The sequence below is a fragment of the Schistocerca gregaria genome, chromosome X (assembly GCF_023897955.1).
Source record: "Schistocerca gregaria isolate iqSchGreg1 chromosome X, iqSchGreg1.2, whole genome shotgun sequence".
Taxonomy (NCBI): Eukaryota; Metazoa; Arthropoda; class Insecta; order Orthoptera; family Acrididae; genus Schistocerca; species Schistocerca gregaria.
In genome coordinates this window covers 220,352,287-220,374,127 of record NC_064931.1, presented here as the reverse complement: position 1 = coordinate 220,374,127, position 21,841 = coordinate 220,352,287, and the positions used below count along the sequence as shown (strand labels likewise).

Sequence of the window (21,841 nt, the reverse complement as noted above, 5' to 3'; positions counted from 1 at the left end):
AGAAATAGACGTTACCTATCTGTGTCTCGTTACGGAATGTTGTGTAATCAATATTGTAGCATAGTCTCGCCTTTGGTGCCAGAAAGGTTTCCCTTAATCAGACAATGCATAGACAATTGAAGAGAAAATAAAAGGTAAGATGTTTGTTTAGCTTTTAATTCTGTGTACTTATTATCCTGTTCTTTTAATCGTTGTTAAAATCATACACGAGTGTAGATGCTCAAGCTTTCCCGTAGAAGTTTGGGTACGCTATATCAAAAGGATAGTTCTGAATAATATACTATTGTGAAAGATATTGCTCGAGTGTATTTCTGGAATGCGAATGCCTCCATGTTCCACGAAATGGAATGCTGTTTATCAGGTGGGTCTTTCCTAGCTCTTTTTCTGGCACGTTGTGCGTTAATTCACCTCTTTAGATATCGCAGTGATTGAGGAGCGAAAGGTTGAGGGACTAAATGGTTTCAGTGAAAAGCTAGATGCTCCACTTGCATTTGTAGTGTTGTGTGACTTTATTCCAGTGTATTGGTTTATGACGATCTTATGAGTTTGTTGGGCGCCCAAGGAATGTGTTTTTCGCTATCATCTGCTTGTTTTTGGTTTGAGTCAGCAGAAGAAGACTCACCAGTAATTACACAATGGATTCTTGTCCGATTTTGTATAGGCAAACTAGGAATGGTAAATGGAAAATTTGGCATCAGCGAGAGATCTAGTTTTGCAAAGAAAAAAATTAGGCTCTTGAAGTAATCAGGATACTTAATAAAACCTTAATTTGTGATTTTAGGGAAAATAGAATTTTCATAACAAAACAAACAGTGTGGAATGGAGAAATGAGGTATCAGATTGATCAGCATGAGGTCTAGTTTAGCAGAAGAGGGTTTAATTGCATAAAATTAATCAGGATAAATAAGTAAGTCCTAATTAGTTCTTTTAGGGTTAATTTTTGTCCGTTTCACAGCCAAATGAGGAGTGAGAAATCTACTAACGGTGTATGAAATTGATCAAAGTGTTGTCTAATGTTACAAAAAGGCTTTCAATAGCACTAAAATAATTAGGATGGTTAAGATGAACTCCTTTAGTTATATGAGGGTAAACTGAAATATTTCACGAACAGCTGCTGCTAGTTATGTAAATGTAGTGTCAAAAAATATTAAATCACAGTATAAATTGAAAGCTTCCAGCTTTCTCTTGATCTGTATGCTCTGAACAATAGTGGAATAGCTATCGATATGCAAATAAATTACATTTCGTGCTTCTGAACATAACTTGAAAATAAGTTAAAGAAGATTGTCAAGTGTTTCGTGGAGTAATCTGTCTAAAAGAAGTAAACAGACTATATTGGAGAAACATTTGATGCAAGTTCGATGTTTAACTTACAATCTTGGAGTTTTTAAAGAGTAATGAAAATGTAAACTCTGTCCACAGAATATTGCAGACCAATTGCTACCGACCGACCGAAGTGTCATCATCTACTAATGGCGCAACTGGATGCGGTCTGGAGTTGCATAGGGTCAGTACACGGCTGTTCCAGCCGTTGTCAATTTTCGTGATGTGGACTCAGTTGGTGTCGTGAGGCTGAGTGCACCCTGTACCAATCTTCCCACCAAGGAAAAATCCCTGGCGGTACTAGAAATCAAACCCGATTGCTCTGCATGTCAGTCAGCCACGCTCACCACTCACACGGAGGTAGACACTTTAAAAGAGTTCTAGGTGATATTTGTCTGGTGGAATTTCTCTCAGTGGTTTCCTTACATCACTAGTTATGAGGATCTCAGCTGTTACGTATGATATGATAATTATTCAGCTGCACATCAAATGTTTCTTTATTTTATTTCCTATGCTTCAATCAGTATGATGTCGACACATACGAAAACAGGTCAGACCTCAAAAATTCGTGTGGCGTGTAATGTGAGCTAATGATATCACACTGGCACCAATTTCATCGCCACCGTGGACGTGTCACACATTAGCAAGGTCGTCATAGCCCTCTTGTCCTCATTTCATTCCTTCTTTAGACTCCTCTACGATGGCGGTCAGAAACGAGACCACCAGCGTTGATATCACACGATTGCCTTATGGGTGGCTGAGGAAAACGCTTCTGACGTACCGCCACTCAGTATCGGTACGAAACGGCCTGAGGAAGTGACAAAGTGCGTCAGTGAAACCACCCCTTCCCTAGGGGAGTTCGCTCACACCAATTTCGGGGTCAAAAACGACAGTACGCAGTGTGATGAACAACAGGACAACATTCGTAACAATACTGAACACTGCTGACAATTCTCGGACGATTCAACCCTTCTGAATGACATCAAGGTTGTGCAACCCCATAAACGTAATCTGACTGCATTGGAGCTTAGCACGACGACAGTTTTCGCTCTGGTATAGGGGTTGGAACCACACGCGAACATCGTAAACCATTCGACAAACTTTGAATGTGATCCAAAGCAGCAAACAGCGTTTATCCTTTTAAGCGCTCCTATGTTTCGCGCCCTCCTGTGTTATAATCAAGAACGCCTGCGACGTTAACACATACATGAATGAAAGAGCAAAGGATCCCTCTGTGACCACCTCCCCCCTCCTCTCCCAGTTTGGCAACGATTTCAGAGCTACCCACACAACTTTGTTAAGCACTTTGAAAATGATCTGTACAGTGACTTTCCCACCCATTAATATGTGTGGCGCTTTATTGGTCTTCTAGCGCCTAATGGCAGGCAACCCCTTCTATGACCCTTAGATTCCTCGTGCCTGCAAGTAAATGGCGCAATGGGAGACAGCTACAGGCTTAAAAAAAGTAACCCTTTAATAATTTTGTTGTGCAGTGTAATTTGAGTATATTTAACTCAGTAGTTGAACGAGTTTGTGATGTAAAAAATTTTAATACTTCGATACATTTTTTAATACTTCGATACTTTTGTAATTATCTTTTATTGAATGGTTCTGTTACTTAATTTTACAGTTATACAGATGCGTTACTATTTCGTTGCCAAGTGTTGAACTGTTAAATAGAAAAATCTTCAAGTAAGATATTTAACACATTGCATTAAATGGATGTCGACTTAAAGCTAATATAAATGCAGACATTCTCACACAGTCACTGAGTGAACAATTTCCTATGATGTGTCCTCCACAAACAAGATATTTTAATTATCAAGACTATTGTTTAGTAGGCTGAAAAATGAGTTCTAAATTTACCCACACCAGAGAGTTGCTAATTGTAGAGTATAACAGAGTCTTTCATTCAGTATGAAGAGTGATGTGCAGGCTTTTAACCATGGGACAAGGGTAAATTCCATAGACAGACTCTGGTGGGAATGGCTGTTGAGTATAATTGCCATCTGCTTGTTTCTCCAAAAGGACTGGTTCCATGAGCGAGGGCAAACGCTAAGGACAGTTTTCTGACAAATATCCAGTATTCTATGGCGTTTTCATTTCCAGAAAAATGTATCTTCATCAAATACATAGAGGGCTGAAGTGAAAATACATCTCAAGTATTTGTTTAAATGATGGCGCTAATTTACTTGTTCTTATCTTCTTTACTCTGTTTTTGAAAATTATGTACTTTCCTAAGCTATCAATTGGAAGTATGAAATTCGTATTTTAGAAGTACATCCGTAAAAAATATGATACTTCTAAATACTGGTTCAAATGACTCTGAGCACTATGGGACTTCACATCTGAGGTCATCAGTCCCGTAGAACTTAGAACTACTTAAACCTACCTAAATTTAAGGACATCAAACACATCCATGCCCGAGGCAGGATTCGAACATGGGACCGTAGCGGTCGCGCTGTTCCAGAATTAAGCGCCTGGAACCGCTGGGCCACAACGGACTGCTAACTACTGATCACGTCTATATCTTTGTAATAGTTACGGTGCAATCATAAAAAAATTAGGTTAAGATTATTTGTCAGTAGGATTTCATCAGTGGATTGTCTTATATCCGTTTTTCCTGTGAATCGTTCGTTAATTCACTTCCTTTGGTACCGTGCTGGCAGAAGATGTGAAAGGTTGTCGTTTTTGTTGGAAAGCCAATTGCTGCACTACCATTTGTAAATAAAGCGAGACTTTTTCCGTTGTATAGGACGTGTGTTCCCTCAAGGTTGCCGTGTTCCCAGGCAATGTGCCTTGAAGTGTTCACAATTAACTTTTTTTTCTCCTACTTCCCTTTATTGTCGTATTCCGTCTTCTAGTTGGCCAATCTTTCAGCACTATGTATAGAGTGTGATTCAAGAATAACTGTACACACTTCCTGGATATAATGTATGCATCAAAATAATAGTAAAATGTTAAATAAAGTTTTGTCTGAAATTGCTTTGTTCCCTAGTTGTGATGTATAATGTCATTTGTGATATGCCTTACATCACGGTCTGGTACAGGCTTTTGGCGTGTAGTCTTTGCCTGCAATCACTTGAACATCTTCTGGGGTACATATACGATACATAGTTGTTGAATTTCGGATCCCTTCGTGTTGTTTCTGGGAAATATTAACTTTGTGATCTTTGTGTTCCACTTGTAACCCCTACTGTCTAGCATAGCTCTGAAATAAATAAATTTCACCCAAAACTTTTGATAAATACGTTCCACCCAAAAAGTGGTTACAGTTATTTCTGAATGACCAAGAATTAATTTTGCGTTGTTTGAGGTGCACTTGTTACCCCTACTCAACTGCATATCACAGAAATACAGCAATTTCAGGCAGAAAGTTATTTAACGTTTTACACTTATTTTGATGCCTACATTACACCCATGAAATGTGCACATTTACTTTTGAATCAATCTGTATATTAAAGTTAACAATATATGTCAAACGTGCACACTACTGCGACTGAGTGTATACCGTTCTTCAAGACCTAAACGTTCTTTAATCCAATCTGCTTATTGTATCACACATCCATGATGGTTGTACAGCAGGGGAAAAGCTGAAACATTTCTGATAAAATCCCATCACACTGTTACACTAGCATCTCCGACGAAAAAGATCCTTATAAAAACTGACTTACAAAAAGCACTTTTGTGAAATAGCGCCATTAATCACACATAGTTGGTAGGGTGAAGCAATCTAGTCCAACGGGGTGTAGGTTTTAAGACAGACTGGTTACATGGTCACACTCCCCATGTCACAATCCTTATACGTAAGGTGAGGGGTCCAGTGCAGACAATATACAGTCCTGGAAATGGAAAAAAGAACACATTGACACCGATGTATCAGACCCACCATACTTGCTCCGGACACTGCGAGAGGGCTGTACAAGCAATGATCACACGCACGGCACAGCGGACACACCAGGAACCGCGGTGTTGGCCGTCGAATGGCGCTAGCTGCGCAGCATTTGTGCACCGCCGCCGTCAGTGTCAGCCAGTTTGCCGTGGCATACGGAGCTCCATCGCAGTCTTTAACACTGGTAGCATGCCGCGACAGCGTGGACGTGGACCGTATGTGCAGTTGACGGACTTTGAGCGAGGGCGTATAGTGGGCATGCGGGAGGCCGGGTGGACGTACCGCCGAATTGCTCAACACGTGGGGCGTGAGGTCTCCACAGTACATCGATGTTGTCGCCAGTGGTCGGCGGAAGGTGCACGTGCCCGTCGACCTGGGACCGGACCGCAGCGACGCACGGATGCACGCCAAGACCGTAGGATCCTACGCAGTGCCGTAGGGGACCGCACCGCCACTTCCCAGCAAATTAGGTACACTGTTGCTCCTGGGGTATCGGCGAGGACCATTCGCAACCGTCTCCATGAAGCTGGGCTACGGTCCCGCACACCGTTAGGCCGTCTTCCGCTCACGCACCAACATCGTGCAGCCCGCCTCCAGTGGTGTCGCGACAGGCGTGAATGGAGGGACGAATGGAGACGTGTCGTCTTCAGCGATGAGAGTCGCTTCTGCCTTGGTGCCAATGATGGTCGTATGCGTGTTTGGCGCCGTGCAGGTGAGCGCCACAATCAGGACTGCATACGACCGAGGCACACAGGGCCAACACCCGGCATCATGGTGTGGGGACCGATCTCCTACACTGGCCGTACACCTCTGGTGATCGTCGAGGGGGCACTGAATAGTGCACGGTACATCCAAACCGTCATCGAACCCATCGTTCTACCATTCCTAGACCGGCAAGGGAACTTGCTGTTCCAACAGGACAATGCACGTCCGCATGTATCTCGTGCCACCCAACGTGCTCTAGAAGGTGTAAGTCAACTACCCTGGCCAGCAAGATCTCCGGATCTGTCCCCCATTGAGCATGCTTGGGACTGGATGAAGCGTCGTCTCACGCGGTCTGAACGTCCAGCACGAATGCTGGTCCAACTGAGGCGCCAGGTGGAAATGGCATGGCAAGCCGTTCCACAGGACTACATCCAGCATCTCTACGATCGTCTCCATGGGAGAATAGCAGCTTGCATTGCTGCGAAAGGTGGATATACACTGTACTAGTGCCGACATTGTGCATGCTCTGTTGCCTGTGTCTATGTGCCTGTGGTTCTGTCAGTGTGATCATGTGATGTATCTGACCCCAGGAATGTGTCAATAAAGATTCCCCTTCCTGGGACAATGAATTCACGGTGTTCTTATTTCAATTTCCAGGAGTGTATTATGCTCCTATCAGATGTGTTCATTTCATTTACTGAGAATGTAGTACCACTGGGTAAAATATTGTATATTACGTTTAAAAGAAATAAAATTTATAAATTCGCCTAGTTGTTGCACGTTCTAAATGTAGACCTTCAATGAATATTGCGCTACGTAATAAGTAAAGATAAACAAGGTACTGAGAAGAGAGAATTTATACTTCTCTTTAAAAAATAAAAAAAATACTAGTAGGAGTATTATTTTTGGAACATGACTCGCTTGTTTCTTTCTAGAAACGGAATGGCTCGACTAGCAAAGGCAGTTGGTAATATCACGATACCAATGCTCGTGACCCATCATGATAGGTGCGCTGATGCGAGGACCAGGTGCATACGTTCCATGTCATTCATCAGAGACCGGTGAGAAGCAGAAGTTATCTTGTTGTGTCCTGTTATAGACAGTTTTTGTAATGAAGCCCCAATCATCTACAAAGTCTTCGTTTCCAGACAGATTTCCCATAGTCAAACATATTCATAGATAGTTGAAGTGAAAATAAAGGGTTGTATATTTGTTTAATAAATCTACATCTACATGGATACTCTGAAAATCACATTTAAGTGCCTTGCAAAGGGTTCATCGAACCACCTTCACAATTCTCTATTATTCCACTCTCGTATAGCGCGTGGAAAGAACTAACACCTATATCTTTCCATACAAGCTCTGATTTCCCTTGCTTTATTGTGGTTTTTCTCCCTATGTAGGTTGGTGTCAACAAAGGAGGAGAAATCTGATGATTGGAATTTCGTGAGAAGATTCCGTAGCAACGAAAAACGCCTTTTCTTCAATGATGTCCAGCACAAATCCTGTATCATTTCAGTGACATTCTCTCCCATATTTCGCGATAATACAAAACTTGCTGCCCTTCTTTGAACTTCTTCGATGTACTGTGTCAGTCCTTTCTGGTAAGGATCCCATGCCGCGCAGCAGTATTCTAAAAGAAAACGGGCAAACGTAGTGTAGGCAGTTTCCTTAATAGATCTGTTACATTTTCTAAGTGTCTTGCCAATAAAACGCAGTTTTCTGTGTGTTCCTAAGTTTATCGTAATTGTAATTCCTCGGTGTTTCGCTGAATTTACAGGTTTTAGATTTGACTGAACCGACGTTCAGCGAATTCCTTTTAGCAGTCATGTGTTTGACCTCACACATTTTAGGGCCAACAGCCAATTTTCACACTATTCAGGTATTTTTTCTAAATCGTTTTGCAATTTGTTTTGATCTTCTGATGACTTTATTAGTCGATAAACGACAGCGTCGTCTGCAAACAACATAAGACGGCTGCTCAGATTGTCTCCCAAATCGTTTATATAGATAAAAAAACAGCAAAGGGCCAGAACATTACCTTGGATAACGCCAGAAATCACTTCTCTTTTACTCGATGACTTTCCGTCAATTACTACGAACTGTGACCTCTCTGACAGGAAGTCACAAATCCAGTCACATAACTGAGACGATATTCCATAAGCACGCAATTTCACTACAAGCCGCTTGTGGTGGTACGGTGTCAAAAGCCTTCCGGATATCCAGAAATATGGAATCGATCTCAAATCCCTTGTCGATAGCACTCAACACTTCATGCGAGTAAAGAGCTACTTGTGTTTCATGTCTTCTAAGCCCATGTTGACTGTGTGTCAATAGACCGTTTTCTTCGAGGTAATTCACAACGTTCTAACACAATATATGTTCCAAAATCCTGCATCACATCGACGTTAAGTACCTGTAATTAAGAGGATTATGCGTACTACCTTTCTTGAATACTGGTGTGACCTGTGCAATTTTTCAGTATTTGGGTACGGATCTTTCATCAAGCGAACGGCGTATTTTTAAGTATCATTCTGTTTACTACTTCTTCTGTTTTTTCTCTGTTGTTAAAATTGTAGAATGAGTGCAAATGCTCAAGCTTTCAAATATGAGTACAGCCACTCTATTTTAGATGTACACTTGTGTAGAATGTGCAGTTTTGAAACATATGACTTAAGTGTTTTCCTGTAATTCTGTAATAACAATGGCTCCATTAGCGAAGATTGTGAATGAAGCAAGACATATATTTTGTGACTATCCTATGTTCTGGGAGTTCTCTAGTGAGATTGTTATTCTCTGCTGACCATTTCACGTAAAAATTGCAGTGAATCGTGAACAATGTATGTAAAATAAAATGTAGTAACAGTATGATGTAAGCTCAGAACTGGCCCACAAGATCCGATACCAGTTATATGAAAAAACAGCTATGAAGAAACCTCAAACTCTCGAGAAATGCAGTTACTTAATGCAGATTATAAACTCAATAAAAGGATTCGAAACTTTTTTCACCAGTAATACATGATCTAGGATGAATGAAAATCTCAAGTGTTTTCCAGGAGTATGTAAATCAACTATTTGCAAGTCACTAGGGAGTAAAGTGTGATTTGGATCATATTTACCCAGTTCATGCAGCTCGCATCGTCCTGCACTGGCTTGTGAACACATGGATGAATGCTTGCATCTCCCCTGCCTACCCACAGTCGCCAGTGCTCAATATTATCGAGCTTTTGTGATGTACTTTGGAGAGAAGGGTACGTGATTGCTGACCACTTCCATCACTGATTTTCCACTATTTGCTACCGGTATCCGCGAAGTATTTCTCTGTCATTTTGATATAAGGGGTTTTCCGTTCGAAGACCGTAAGTCCGGAATCGGTATGCCAATCAGGCAAAATCATCCTCACCATCGAGGCAATCATACCACTGACGCACCAGGTTGAAGATACCCGTTTGGGTAAAATACCGTGTTCTGTTATGTGACGAAGTCCGTAACTGCCTGCTGCACATCCTCGTTCGACGTGAATCGTCAATTGTTCAAGCCCTTGGTTAAGAGACCGAAGGCGTATTAATAACGTGGTGAGAAATCAGGACCCATCCCCCCTCCAATACTACCGCTGACAACACTGCCTAAAGTACAACAACCATAAGCTTCCCACTTTTTGAAGAACTGCCCCAACCTCGCCTCTCCCCCCTCCTGTAATACCTGTAAAAAACCCCATCCTACCTACTTCTCGAAATCTAAGGTGAAACCTCCCATCGCCCCTGAGCTCACTGTCCCTGTCTGCTCCATCGGTGACCCCATCCACCCCAACAACTCACTCCGCACTCTCCCTACTGCAGACGACATCACCTGCTTTGTCACCATAGTGCTTCAAAACATCCACCCCTTCCAACGTCCCCTCACCCTTTCCCAAATTGCCCTCGCTGCCCGTTCTGTCTTCCACCTCACCACCTATGCCACCTACTCCCACAACCATGACTACTTAACCTTCATCCCCCTCACCACCATCATCTAAATCTCCCCTACCATGGTGTGAAAGCTTTACAGTATCCTTTACCATAATATCCTTGTTGAATATCCCTTTCCTGACAACCTCAGTAAGGTCAAACACTTTGCCTCCCACCTATCTGTTGTCTTTTCCATTCCAGATGATCCCCAATTTGATTATTCTCTCTTCCCCAACATCATTGAACGTATGGATACCTCCACTCCTCCCCTTGCTCCTAGCTTCCAGTGCTTGGGGCACTTACCACCATCAGGACTAAACACTTTGCTACACAGGACATCAGCCTCACACTCTGCACTAAATGCACACCACTCTGGCTACTACTGCGTTACCTACTGCCATCTCAAACACTGCCCTCCCTCCTTCCTTGCAGTCCTTGCTGCCCTCTACAATGTAATGCTTGCCACTGGCTTCTAGCCTGACCTGTGGAAAACCTACCATATCCTGGTGTTCTCCAAACCTAACAAGCCTCCATCTGATGCCTCTTTGTATTGCACTATTATGTCTCACCTCAGTGTTCAGCAAGCTCTTGGAATCCATCCTTACCCAGTGCATCCATTACCACCTCCACTGACACCACCTCCCCCCCAACACCCAATGTGGCTTTTGACCTTCCTTCTCTTCTGATGGCCAACTCCTGCACCTCACTCATTTCCTCTCCCTCCAGCTTAACTCCTGTCACTCCATCATTTTCGTCTCCCTACACCTCGAAAAGGCCTATGACCATGTATGGCATTCTGATCTCCTGTTAAACTCCACGCCTATGCCTTTCCTCTCAACTATGTCCGTCTGATTGCCTCCTTCCTCTCCTGCCACCTCTCCTATGTTACCATCCACAATGCTGATTCCCACACCTTCTGTCCCTCCACAGCTGTGCCCCAGGGCTCTGTCCTCACCCCTCTTCTCTACCTCCTGTACACAGTAGATATGCACCAATCCCCCCCCCCCCCCCTCCCCCGGTCCACCTCCTGCAGCTGACACCATCTTCTTTGCCCTCACTGCTACCCTTCAACAGTCCCAACGCCTTCTCCAGAAATACCTTGTTCTTTTTGCCACATTGTGTAACCAGTGGCTCCTCAAAATCAATCCTTCCAAGACCCAGGCAATCATCATAGGTCATACTACCCTTCCACCTCCTTGATTTTTCCCTTACCATGTGCGCTCATCCTGTCCACCTCTGCCCCATCCTGACCTACCTTGGACTCACCATTGACTGTCCCCTCACGTGGACCCCTCATCTGCACTCTCTCCAATCCAAAGCACACAACCACCTCCGTCTCTTTAAACTCCTCTTGGCCAGACATGCGGTTTGAACCCCTCTACCATCCAGCACACCTACAATTCTTTAATCTGTCCCATCCTCTGTTATGCCAGTCCCATTTGGATCTCCCCCCCCCCCCCAAATTCTGTAAGTCGCTCCAGATCCTCAAGTGCCATGCACTGTGCCTCTCGTTCTGTATACATCCCCTGTCCCCCACATAGATCCTCTATGACCTGATTCCTTTTCCCAACCTGCTCCTTTTCCTCAAACATGTCTGTGGCCTCTACATCTCCCTCCAACTTGATCCCCCTCATCCTTTGTTTGCTCCTCTCCTCTCCAACCTCCACCCACAACCGTGCATTCATTGTTGCGTCCCCCTTACCCTCCAACTCTACACCCTTCATCTCGTTTCTCGAGATGGCTTCCATCAACTCCCCCTCCCAGATGATGCCCTCTCTCCCTGCATTTATCCCTCCTATCAACTCTGATCCTCACCTGCCCCTCCCTTCATCTGTCATTTTTCTGGGCTCCCTCTCTCCCCTTCCATCCTGTTTTTTCCCTGCCTACCCTCTCTCTGCCTCCTTTCTCTTCTGTGAGACCTTATGCTCTCCCCTCCACTGCCTTCCCCACTCCTTCTCGCATCCGCCCAGCCCCGTTTTTTTCTATGTCCCCCCCTCCATCGGCTCCCCCCAATTTTTCCTTTCCTCGCCTCCCCCCTTTTTCCCCTTCATCGGTCCAGATCCTCCCCCCCCCCCTCCATCTGCCTCTGTGTCGTTTCTACAGTGCTGTTTTAAATGAGTGTTCAGTGTTGTGCATCCCCTGTCAGTGTTTCGAACAGCCACCACACTGTTGCTAGTTGTGTTTTTATCTCATGCGAACAGAAACCAGACTGTCATCGTGTTTTTTAATTGTGCATGTCTCCTTCCTGTGTGTCTTCATCCGCGTCGTCAATGCCGTGTTTTTGTATTTTAAGTTTGGCAACTTTCCGCCATTTTGCTGTTATTAACGAAGTCGCCGTTTTATCGCCTTTTCATATTATTTGTTCTCTCACCATTGTTTGTTTAACTTTTCTAGCGGCTGTAGAGCAGTGTATTGGCTGCTGTCAGCCTGCCCCTCCCCAGGTGGCAATAAAGGGAAAAACTTCGAACACAAGTCCTCAGTAAATGTAAAATGAGAGAGCTGATACACTTTCAAGTTTCGCTTCACTTCTCTCAAAGTGCCCCCGGTCCCTCATTCAGTATCTACTGTATCCCATCTTTTTTTGCGAAATCTCAGTTTCCCAATTTGATCGTGAAAGGTATTCTACGTTTTACTTTGGAGACTCGCTAAATTCTTTATATTATTGCTTTGCATCAAGCAGTTAAGTAGTACGGAATACATAAACTGCTGAAGAAATAGATTGTCATCAAACTTTAACTACATTATACATATGTACAGGACAGAATACACAGTCATATCCATCAAAGAAATATCTAATCATCGAGGGTCACTAAAATATCGTGAACATGATCTATCGAACGCAAATATTGTATGTGGTGAACTCTTGTGGATCTGGCATACGTATTTCGCTGCTAATGACGTGCTTTCTGTATACCTCGGTGAGAGTAGCTTTGTCAAGTCTGCACTGCTCGCCAAATGCTGAAACCTGTGCTGAGAGATGATATTCCGGCCACTATGAAATACTTAACCGATCTAAAAAAAAAAAAAAAAAAAAACTATTACGTGAAAAAATACAGTCTGGTAGCAACGCTCGATAAAGAATTGAATTTCTTTTTGTTCGTCACAGTTACCGCGCTGTAACAAATTAAGTTAAAGGTTGCAGGCTATTTTAAATAAAGAGTGTGCAGAGATAGAAACACATTGCGTAAACTTAGTGCATGTGGCTGCTATGGAATACTTATGATCAGATGTTAAGGAACTATTCGGTGAAAAAATTTGATTTTTTGCACATCTTACAGCCTTGGCTCGATTTTCTTTTTGTTATACGTCATAGTTACTGCGCTATATCAGATGAAGAAAAATATTGCACGAAATTTTAAAGCTTTGCAGAAGTTAAAACGGACTGAGGAAATTTTTCGTATGGTTGAGCTTAGCTCACTCGCTGCTGTATATGAAATATACGTAAAATATCGAAATTTTAGTTAAAAATTGAGATCAGAACGATATCTCATTTCTTTCTCGAGTTCTTGATTTTTATACCGAATGGACGGTCGTACAGAACGAGCTCCTTCCACCCATGCGAATCGGGACTAATATGATCACAACATATTTCACAAACGGTCAAGATATCGACACAAAATGTTCTCTCTCTTTTTGCATGCAAAGAGGCACATTTGTTATGTAATAAATATAACTCTGTGGGAAAACACAAGCGACGCGCGTAAACATGTCTACAGCAGCTGAGGAATGGCGGTGCAGGACGTGTATACACGCCCACATCGGCGATAGGGTTAACGAGGAAACACTGCATCTAGCAGCCGCAGTAGTGGTCGCCAGTGGATATGCTCGATGTCTGAGTTATGGCCTACCTGCGTAGGCAGCAGCTCGGCAGCGTACTGCGTGGCGGCATTGTAGGCGACGTTGATGGCGAGACGCGACAGCAGCGCCAGCGCGAGCGCAGCGGCGGGCCCCGGCTTCACGTCAGGCAGCGCCACGGCAGCGGCGCACAGCGACAGCGCGCCCGCCGACAGCGCCTTGCGGCCCACACGGTCCTGTCAGCAGTTCCAGATGCTCGGTCGCCTGTATCTTTCCATTTACTAACAAATAAATGGCCTGTGCAAAATTTGTGTTTAGCCGAACAACTGCAAGGGGATCTTTGCTGACCCTACAGTTCTCAAATTTACACTGGGCAATACGTTCATTCGCAGAAACTGATAACGGAGGTCCGACACGATATTAGGAGGTAACCCATGACTTTTGTCACGACTGTTATTCCTTCCACTATCTGGTATCAATCATCGACGAATATTCGATTTTCATTTCGGTTTACACACGTAAGTCTACATCTACATCTTCATCCATACTCCGCAAGCCACCTGACGGTGTGTGGCTTGAGTGCCTCTATCGGTTCTCGTATTGTACGTGGAAAGGAGGATTATCGGTATGCCTCTGTGTGGGCTCTAATCTCTCTGATTTTATCCTCATGGTCTCTTCGCGAGATATACATAGGAGGGAGCAATATACTGCTTGACTCCTCGGTGCAGGTATTTTCTCGAAAGTTCAACAAAAGCCCGTACCGAGCTACTGTGCGTATCTCTTGCAGAGTCTTCCACTGGAGTTTACCTATCATCTCCGTAACGCTTTCGCGATTACTAAATGATCCTGTAACGAAGCGCGCTGCTCTCCGTTGGATCTTCTGTATCTCTTCTATCAACCCTATCTGGTACGGATGCCACACTGCTGAGCAGTAGTCAAGCAGTGGGCGAACAAGCGTACTGTAACCTATTTCCTTTGTTTTCGGATTGCATTTCCTTGGGATTCTTCCAATGAATCTCAGTCTGACATCTGCTTTACCGACGATCAACTTTATATGATCAATTCATTTTAAATCACTCCTAGTGCGTACTCCCAGATTGTTTATGGAATTAACTGCTTCTAGATGCTGACCTGCTAATTTGTAGCTAAATGGTAAGGGATGTATCTTTCTATGTATTCGCAGCACATTACACTTGTCTACATTAAGATTCAATTGCCATTCCCTGCACCATGCGTCAATTCGCTGCAGATCCTCCTGCATTTCAGTACAATTTTCCATTGTTACAACCTCTCTAAATACCACAGCTTCATCCGCAAAAAGCCTCAGTGAACTTCCGATGTCATCCACAAGGTCATTTATGTATATTGTAAATAGCAACGGTCCTACGACACTCCCCTGCGGCACACATGAAATCACTCTTACTTCGGAAGACTTCTCTCCATTGAGAATAAACATGCTGCGTTCTGCTGTCTAGGAACTCTTCAATCCACTCACACAATTGGTCTGATAGTCCATATGCTCTTACTTTGTTCATTAAACGACTGTGGGGAACTGTATCGAACGCCTTGCGGACGTCAAGAAACACGGCATCTGCGTGGGAACCCATGTCTATGGCCCTCTGAGTCTCGTGGACGAATAGCGCGAGCTGGGTTACACACGATCGTCTTTTTCAAAACCCATGCTGATTTCTACAGAGTAGATTTCTAGTCTCCGGAAAAGTCATTATACTCGAACATAATACGTGTTCCAAAATTCTGCAACTGATCGACGTTAGAGATATAGGTATATAGTTCTGCACATCTGTTCGACGTCTCTTCTTGAAAACGGGGATGGCCATGTATTTGTACCTAAACCATTGTTGTGGGTGTTGATGAAAATAACACCATTACTGAATTATTCACAGTAACGCTTCCTTTGTTCTATCTTCGTATTCATAACGAATCCTGCCCCATTCCACCGTTTTCTTTTGATGCAGACGTTACCTTATATTCGTGTGACCAAGGGTATTAGCGAATACCAAAAGGCTTTGGGCAGTAATCTACTAAGAATTGTTTTGGTTTGTGATATGGCCGAGCGGTTTAGGGCTAGGGTGCTGCAGTCATGGACTGTGCAGCTGGTCCCGGCGGAGGTTCGAGTCCTCCCTCGGGCATGGGTGTGTGTGTTTGTCCTTAGGATAATTTAGGTTAAGTAGTGTGTAAGCCTAGGGACTGATTACCTTAGCTGTTAAGTCCCATAAGATTTCACACACATTTGATCACTTTTTGGTTTGTGGTTTCTAGGCGACGTCTATATTGGACATTCACATGTAATGTCATATAACAACAGCACAGTAGAAGGGTGCCGAGTGACCAATGGGAGCTCACTCGTTTTGCGGTTTGAGACAATTAATGAAAAGAGTCAAAAACTTGCATGTAGGAGAGCATGTGAAGGAGCACTGACATTCGAATTCGGGGTGGAGTTGTCGTCGTGAGAGTGTGTAACGAGATACGACTGCGGCAATCTATCGGAGGGGCAGTAACTGAACAGCAAAAGGTAAGAGGTCAGCACTTCTGCCTGGAGCAGCGCAAATGCTAAGAGACGCAGCCTTCGCAGAAGGGAACTTGCTATAGTTAATTTACGAACGGGGAGAAAGGGTCAGCTTTCTTTTGCTGTGGTTAGTTTCATTGAGTGACTCAAAGTGTTCAGGGGTGTTACCTGGGACTTGGAAGGGGACCCCTCCTACTCATCATCACCGATATCGTCCAAATCTATGGTAAATGCAGGGCTTGACCAGAAATGAAGCTGACAGAAGCGGGAGCCCCAGGTGGCCAAGCGTTTAGAAAAATTAGAATTTTAGTTCGGATTGGGCGCGGCATGTGCCATTTGTGTTAGTGTAGATACCAGCCAGTGATTGGCATACCGGAAACCATACAGAAATGTAATCTGAGGATCGTGGAGTCCAGTCTCTACACGAGTACTGTTTTTTATTTTCAATTTCTACGAGGACTCTCCAAAGAACTTTCCTGAAGCGGATAGTAATTTAAGCGGACAGGATTTCGTATTCCGTTAGTTTCATTTTGGATGAGCAGAAGCAGGCGGCCGAGACAGAAGCGGGTACAGGGAAGTAACCCATTTTGTGACTTTTACGAGTTCCTAACCAGGAACGAATTCCATAATTTCATCTGTGTGCTTTGATAGTTTAGTTTCTTGAGTTTCTGCGTGAATAGCCATTGTTCTCGTGTTTTCATTTGCGTCGGAAAATAAAACGATTTTGTGACATATTACATGTTCCTAATCAGAGGCGAATTGTTTAGTCTCACCTGAGTACTTTGGTAGTTCGGTTTTTGAATCCCTGCGTATTAATCTAATTTATTAGGCACAGTCCTTGTGTTTTCGCCAGAGTCTACAGTAGAGTTCCGCACGTGCCGATAGTCCGTTTGTCTGAGTAGTGTAGTTTTCCACGGTCTTTAGTATGGATACGGACTGTGATTGTTGTGTGTGGTTGGGAACCGAGTTGGTGACACCCTTTCTCTCAGCTTCAGGCTGTGACGGCCTCGGTTACGCATCTTGACGCTGCAGTGGATGGGTACCACTGATGTGGGCCGGCTGTGGAGATGCAACGGACGTCCAGCACGACATAGACCTCCGATCGGTCCTTACCGGTGTTACTGCTCGCGCTGAGGTTGACCTCTCATCCGTGGTCGAGTGGGAGGTCGCCTCGGTGCGCGGCAGGCTGCCAAAGATTCCCCAGAGGGCTGCACGTATGGTCTCCCAAGTTAGTCTGACAAACAGGTTCCAGGTATCGTCTGTGGGTGACACTGTCGCTGAGCCAAATGTAGTCGCCTGTCCTGTTTCAGAGGCAACCTCTCAGTCTGCAAGCTCCGGGCAATTACAGAGGGTGGGACTATTGGTAGTTAGGAGCTCCAGTGTTAGGAGCGTTATTGGGCACCTTAGGGACGTGGCTGCCAGGAAGGGGTAGAAAGCCAATGTGCACTCTGTGTGCATACCGGGTGGAGTCATTCCAGATGTGGAACGGGTTCTTCCAGATGCCATGAAGAGTACAGGATGCAGCCAACTGCAGGTGGTACTAATGACATGAGTAGCTTTGGACCGGAAGAGATTCCCTCTGGTTTCGAGCGGCTAACAGAAGTGGTAAAGGCTGCCAGTTTTGCTTGCAAGATGAAAGCAGAGCTCACCATATCCAGCACAGTCGTCAGGACTGATTGCGGACCTCTGTACAGAGCCGAGTGGGAGGTCTAAATCAGAGACTCAGACGATTCTGCGAACGTGTAGGCTGCAAATTCCTCGACTTGCGCCAAAGGGTGGCTGGGTTTCGGGTTTCGCTGAAATAGGTCAGGATCCGACTACACGCAGGAGGCGGCTACACGGGTATCAGGGTCTCGGTGTCGTGGACTGGGCGGTGTTTTATGTTAGAGGGTCTCGGGAAGACACAGAAAGGGCTTCAGTCACAAAGGGTGCAGGCCGAACACAGGAAGAAGGTAGATACAGGAACCATCGATATAAAAGTTGTAAATTGTCGTAGCTGTGTTGGAAAAGTACCAGAGCTCCAAGCGCTAATAGAAAGCACTAATGCTCAAATCGTTAAGTGCACTGTAAGCTGGCTAAAGCCGTAGATAAGTTCAGCCGAAATTTTTGCGAAGAACCTAACGGTTTTCAGAAACAATATGCTAAACATAGTTGGCGAAGGCGTGTTTGTTGCTGTTAGAAGTAGTTTAGCTAGTCGCGAAATTGAAGTAGATAATTCCTGTGAGTTAGTATGGGCAGAGGTCATTCTTGGCAACCGGACTGGATCCTTTTACCGACCTTCCAATTCAGATGGTGCAGTTGGTGAAAGATTTAAAGAAAACTTGAGTTTAATTTCAAACACGTACCCGATTCATACGATTATAGTTGGTGGTAACTTCAATTTACCCTCGATATGTTGGCGAAAATACATGTTTAGTTGCGGAGGCACGCATCAAACATCATCCAAAATTGTGCTAAACGCATTCTCTGAAAATTATTTCCAGCAGTTAGTTCATGAGCCTACGCTAATAGTAAACGGTTGTGATAGCACACTTCACCTCTTAGCAACAAATAATTCTGAACTAATAACGAGCATCAAAACGGATACAGGGATTAGTGAACACTGGGTTGTCGGAGCAAGACTGAATGTTGTAACGCCCAAATTCTACAAAAATAAACGAAAAATACACCTGTTCAAAAAAACAGAAAAAACTCCCTTGACGTCTTTCTGGGGGACACTCTACACTCCTTCCAAATTAACAGTGTAGGTGTAGATGAGATGTGGCTTGAATTCAGTAAAATATTATCGGAAGCAATTGAGATATTTATACCAAATAAATTAATAAAGGATGAAGCTGATCCCCCTTCGTACACAAAACAGGTCAGAACACGGTTGCAGAAACAACGAAGAAAACATGCCAAACTTAAACGGACGCAAAATCCCCAAGATTGGCAAAGTTTTGCAGAAGTTCGAAATATAGTGCTTACTTCAGTGCGAGATGCTTTTAATAATTTCCACAACGGAGCTCTGTCTCGGAATCAGACAGAAAACCCAAAAATATTGTGGTCTTATGTGAAGTATGCTAGCGGCAAGACACAATGCCTTCTCTGCGCAATAGCAATGGAAATGTCATCGACGACAGTGCTACCAAAGCAGAGGTACTGGACACAGTCTTCCGAAATTGCGCCAGCAAAGAAGACGAAGTACATATTCCAGATTTCGAGTCAAGAACAGCTGCCGGCATGAGAAACGTAGAAGTAGATATCCTCGGAGTAGAGAAGCAGCTTAAATCAATTAACAGACGCAAGTCTTCCAGTCCAGACAGTATACCAGTTAGGTACCTTTCAGAGTATGCTGATACAATAGCTCCATACTTAACCATCATATATAACCGTTCGCTCGATGAAAGAGTCATACCCAAAGACTGGAAAGTTGCACAGGTCACACCAACATTTAAGAAAGATACAAGAGTAAGCCACTAAATTACAGGCGCATATCATTAACGTCGATATGCAGCAGGATTTTGGAACACATGTTGTGTTCGAGCTTTATGAATTACCTCGAAGAGAACGGTCTGTTGACACACAGTCAACATGGGTTTAGAAAGCACAACTAGCTCTTAATTCACATGACGTGTTCAGTGCTATTGACAAGGGATTTCAGACCGAATCCGTATTTATTTCTGGAATGCTTTTGACAGCGTACCACACAAGCGGCTCATAGCGAAATTGCGTGCTTATGGAATATCGACCCAGTTATGTGACTGGATTTGTGATTTCCTGTCAGAGAGGTCACTGTTCGTAGTAAGTGATGGAAAGTCATCGAATAAAACAGAAGTGATTTCTGGCGCTCCCCAAGGTAGTGTTGTAGGCCCTTTGCTGTTAGGTTGTTTGTAGTAAAGTCATCAGAAGATCAAAACAAATTGCAAAACAATTTCTGAAAGATATCTCTATGGTGAACAAATTGGCTTTTTATCCTAAATAACGAAAAGTGTGAGGTCATCCACATGAATACTAAAAGAAATCCATTAAACTTCGGTCGTAAGACCAATCAGTCAAATCTAAAGGCTGTAAATTCAACTAAATACCTAGGACTTACAATTACGAACAATTTAAAGTGGAAGGAACACTTAGAAAATGTGCGGAAGGCCAACCAGACACTGCGTTTTATTGGCACGACATTTAGTAAATGTAACAGATCTACTAAAGAGACTGTCTACACCACACTTGTCCGTCCTCTTTTAGAATAGTGCTGCGCGGTGTGGTATCCTTACCGGACAGAATTGACGTAGTATATCGAGAAAGTTCAAAGAAGAGCAGCACGTTTTGTATTATCGCGAAATAGGGGAGAAAGTGTCACCGGAAGCATTTGGGGTGGACGTCATTAAAACAAAGGCGTTTTTCACTGCGGCGGAATCAACATTCTCTTCCAAATGTGATAAATATTTTGCTGACGCCGGCCTACATTGGGAGAAACGACCACCACGACAAAATAAGGGAAATCGGAGTTTTGCACGGAAAGATATAGGTGTTCGTTCTTTCCGCACGCTATACGAGATTGGAATAATAGAGAATTAAGAGGGTGGTTCGATGAACCCTCTGCCAGGCACTTAAATGTGATTTGTAGAGTATCCACGTACATGTAGAGTACGCGGAAAAAAACACGAACATTGTCATTACTTTATCAAAATGTGGGAAACTTACAAGGGTCTTCTGTCAACTGATTCTTGGGGAGGACAAACAAATCCACAAATATACGACGAAATATTTCAAGACGAAAAAGCATTGTCATCGTGCCGTTTTAAACTGATTTCCGCAAGCGAACTGCACTAATGCAGCCCTGTGAATTCTATTTTTATAGTTAGCTGGGGAATTTGATCAAAAATTCAAAACTGCGCTTATCTCATCGAGAGAGAAAAAGAAATACATTCCGAGAAGACAGCATCAAAATACATTCCATTGTACATCACCAGCTGTCTTCGCAAACATAGTCGCATGTGGAGAACCCCCTAAAAACCACATCCAGGCTACCTGGACAGGCCAAAGGCGACTGATGATATTCCGGAAATTACTCTTGTCTCACGAGGTGAGCGTTTTGTAGGGGGCTGGCCACCCTGTTAATTTCAGTGAGTTGTATTGGTGGGTGGTGTTGGAGCCAGCTGAACTCTAATACATTCCTTTCAGGGACTGGAGTGGAGGGGTTATCAGTAAAGGGACTTTTTTCATACGTCCCATCACGACTTCCTTTAACTGTGCCGAACTCTTCATCACAGAATAACACTTACTCCCAAGGTACTTAATTATTTGTGGGATGTAGTCCACTCTATGACTCCCTCTACAGTTTTAACCCTTTACAGTTTCATCTAGAACTGTCTGTTGCAGATAGGCGTAGCAGCAGACTCCTGTAATCGACTTAAAAGGAGAAATGTTCAAATGTGTGTGAAATCTTATGGACTTAACTGCTAAGGCCATCAGTCCCTAAGCTTACACACTACTTGACCTAAATTATCCTAAGGACGAGCACACACACCCATGCCCGAGGGAGGACTCGAACCTCCGCCGGTACCAGCCGCACAGTCCATGACTGCAGCGCCCATGACCGCTCGGCTAATCCCGCGCGTCCTTAAAAAGGAGACATTATAGCTAGGGCGATGCATGGAGCCTCAGCATCAA

The 21,841-nt window shown here is 43.9% G+C and overlaps 1 protein-coding gene across 1 annotated transcript in view; it reads right to left on the bottom strand.

The window, feature by feature from the left end:
* The window catches only part of LOC126299472 (organic cation transporter protein-like), a 382,823-nt gene that overhangs the window by 146,015 nt on the left and 214,967 nt on the right, over nt 1-21,841 (bottom strand). The window contains exon 7 of the mRNA XM_049991395.1: nt 13,716-13,898. Coding sequence (XP_049847352.1) covers nt 13,716-13,898 — 183 coding nt within the window. The remainder of the gene's footprint in view (nt 1-13,715; nt 13,899-21,841) is intronic.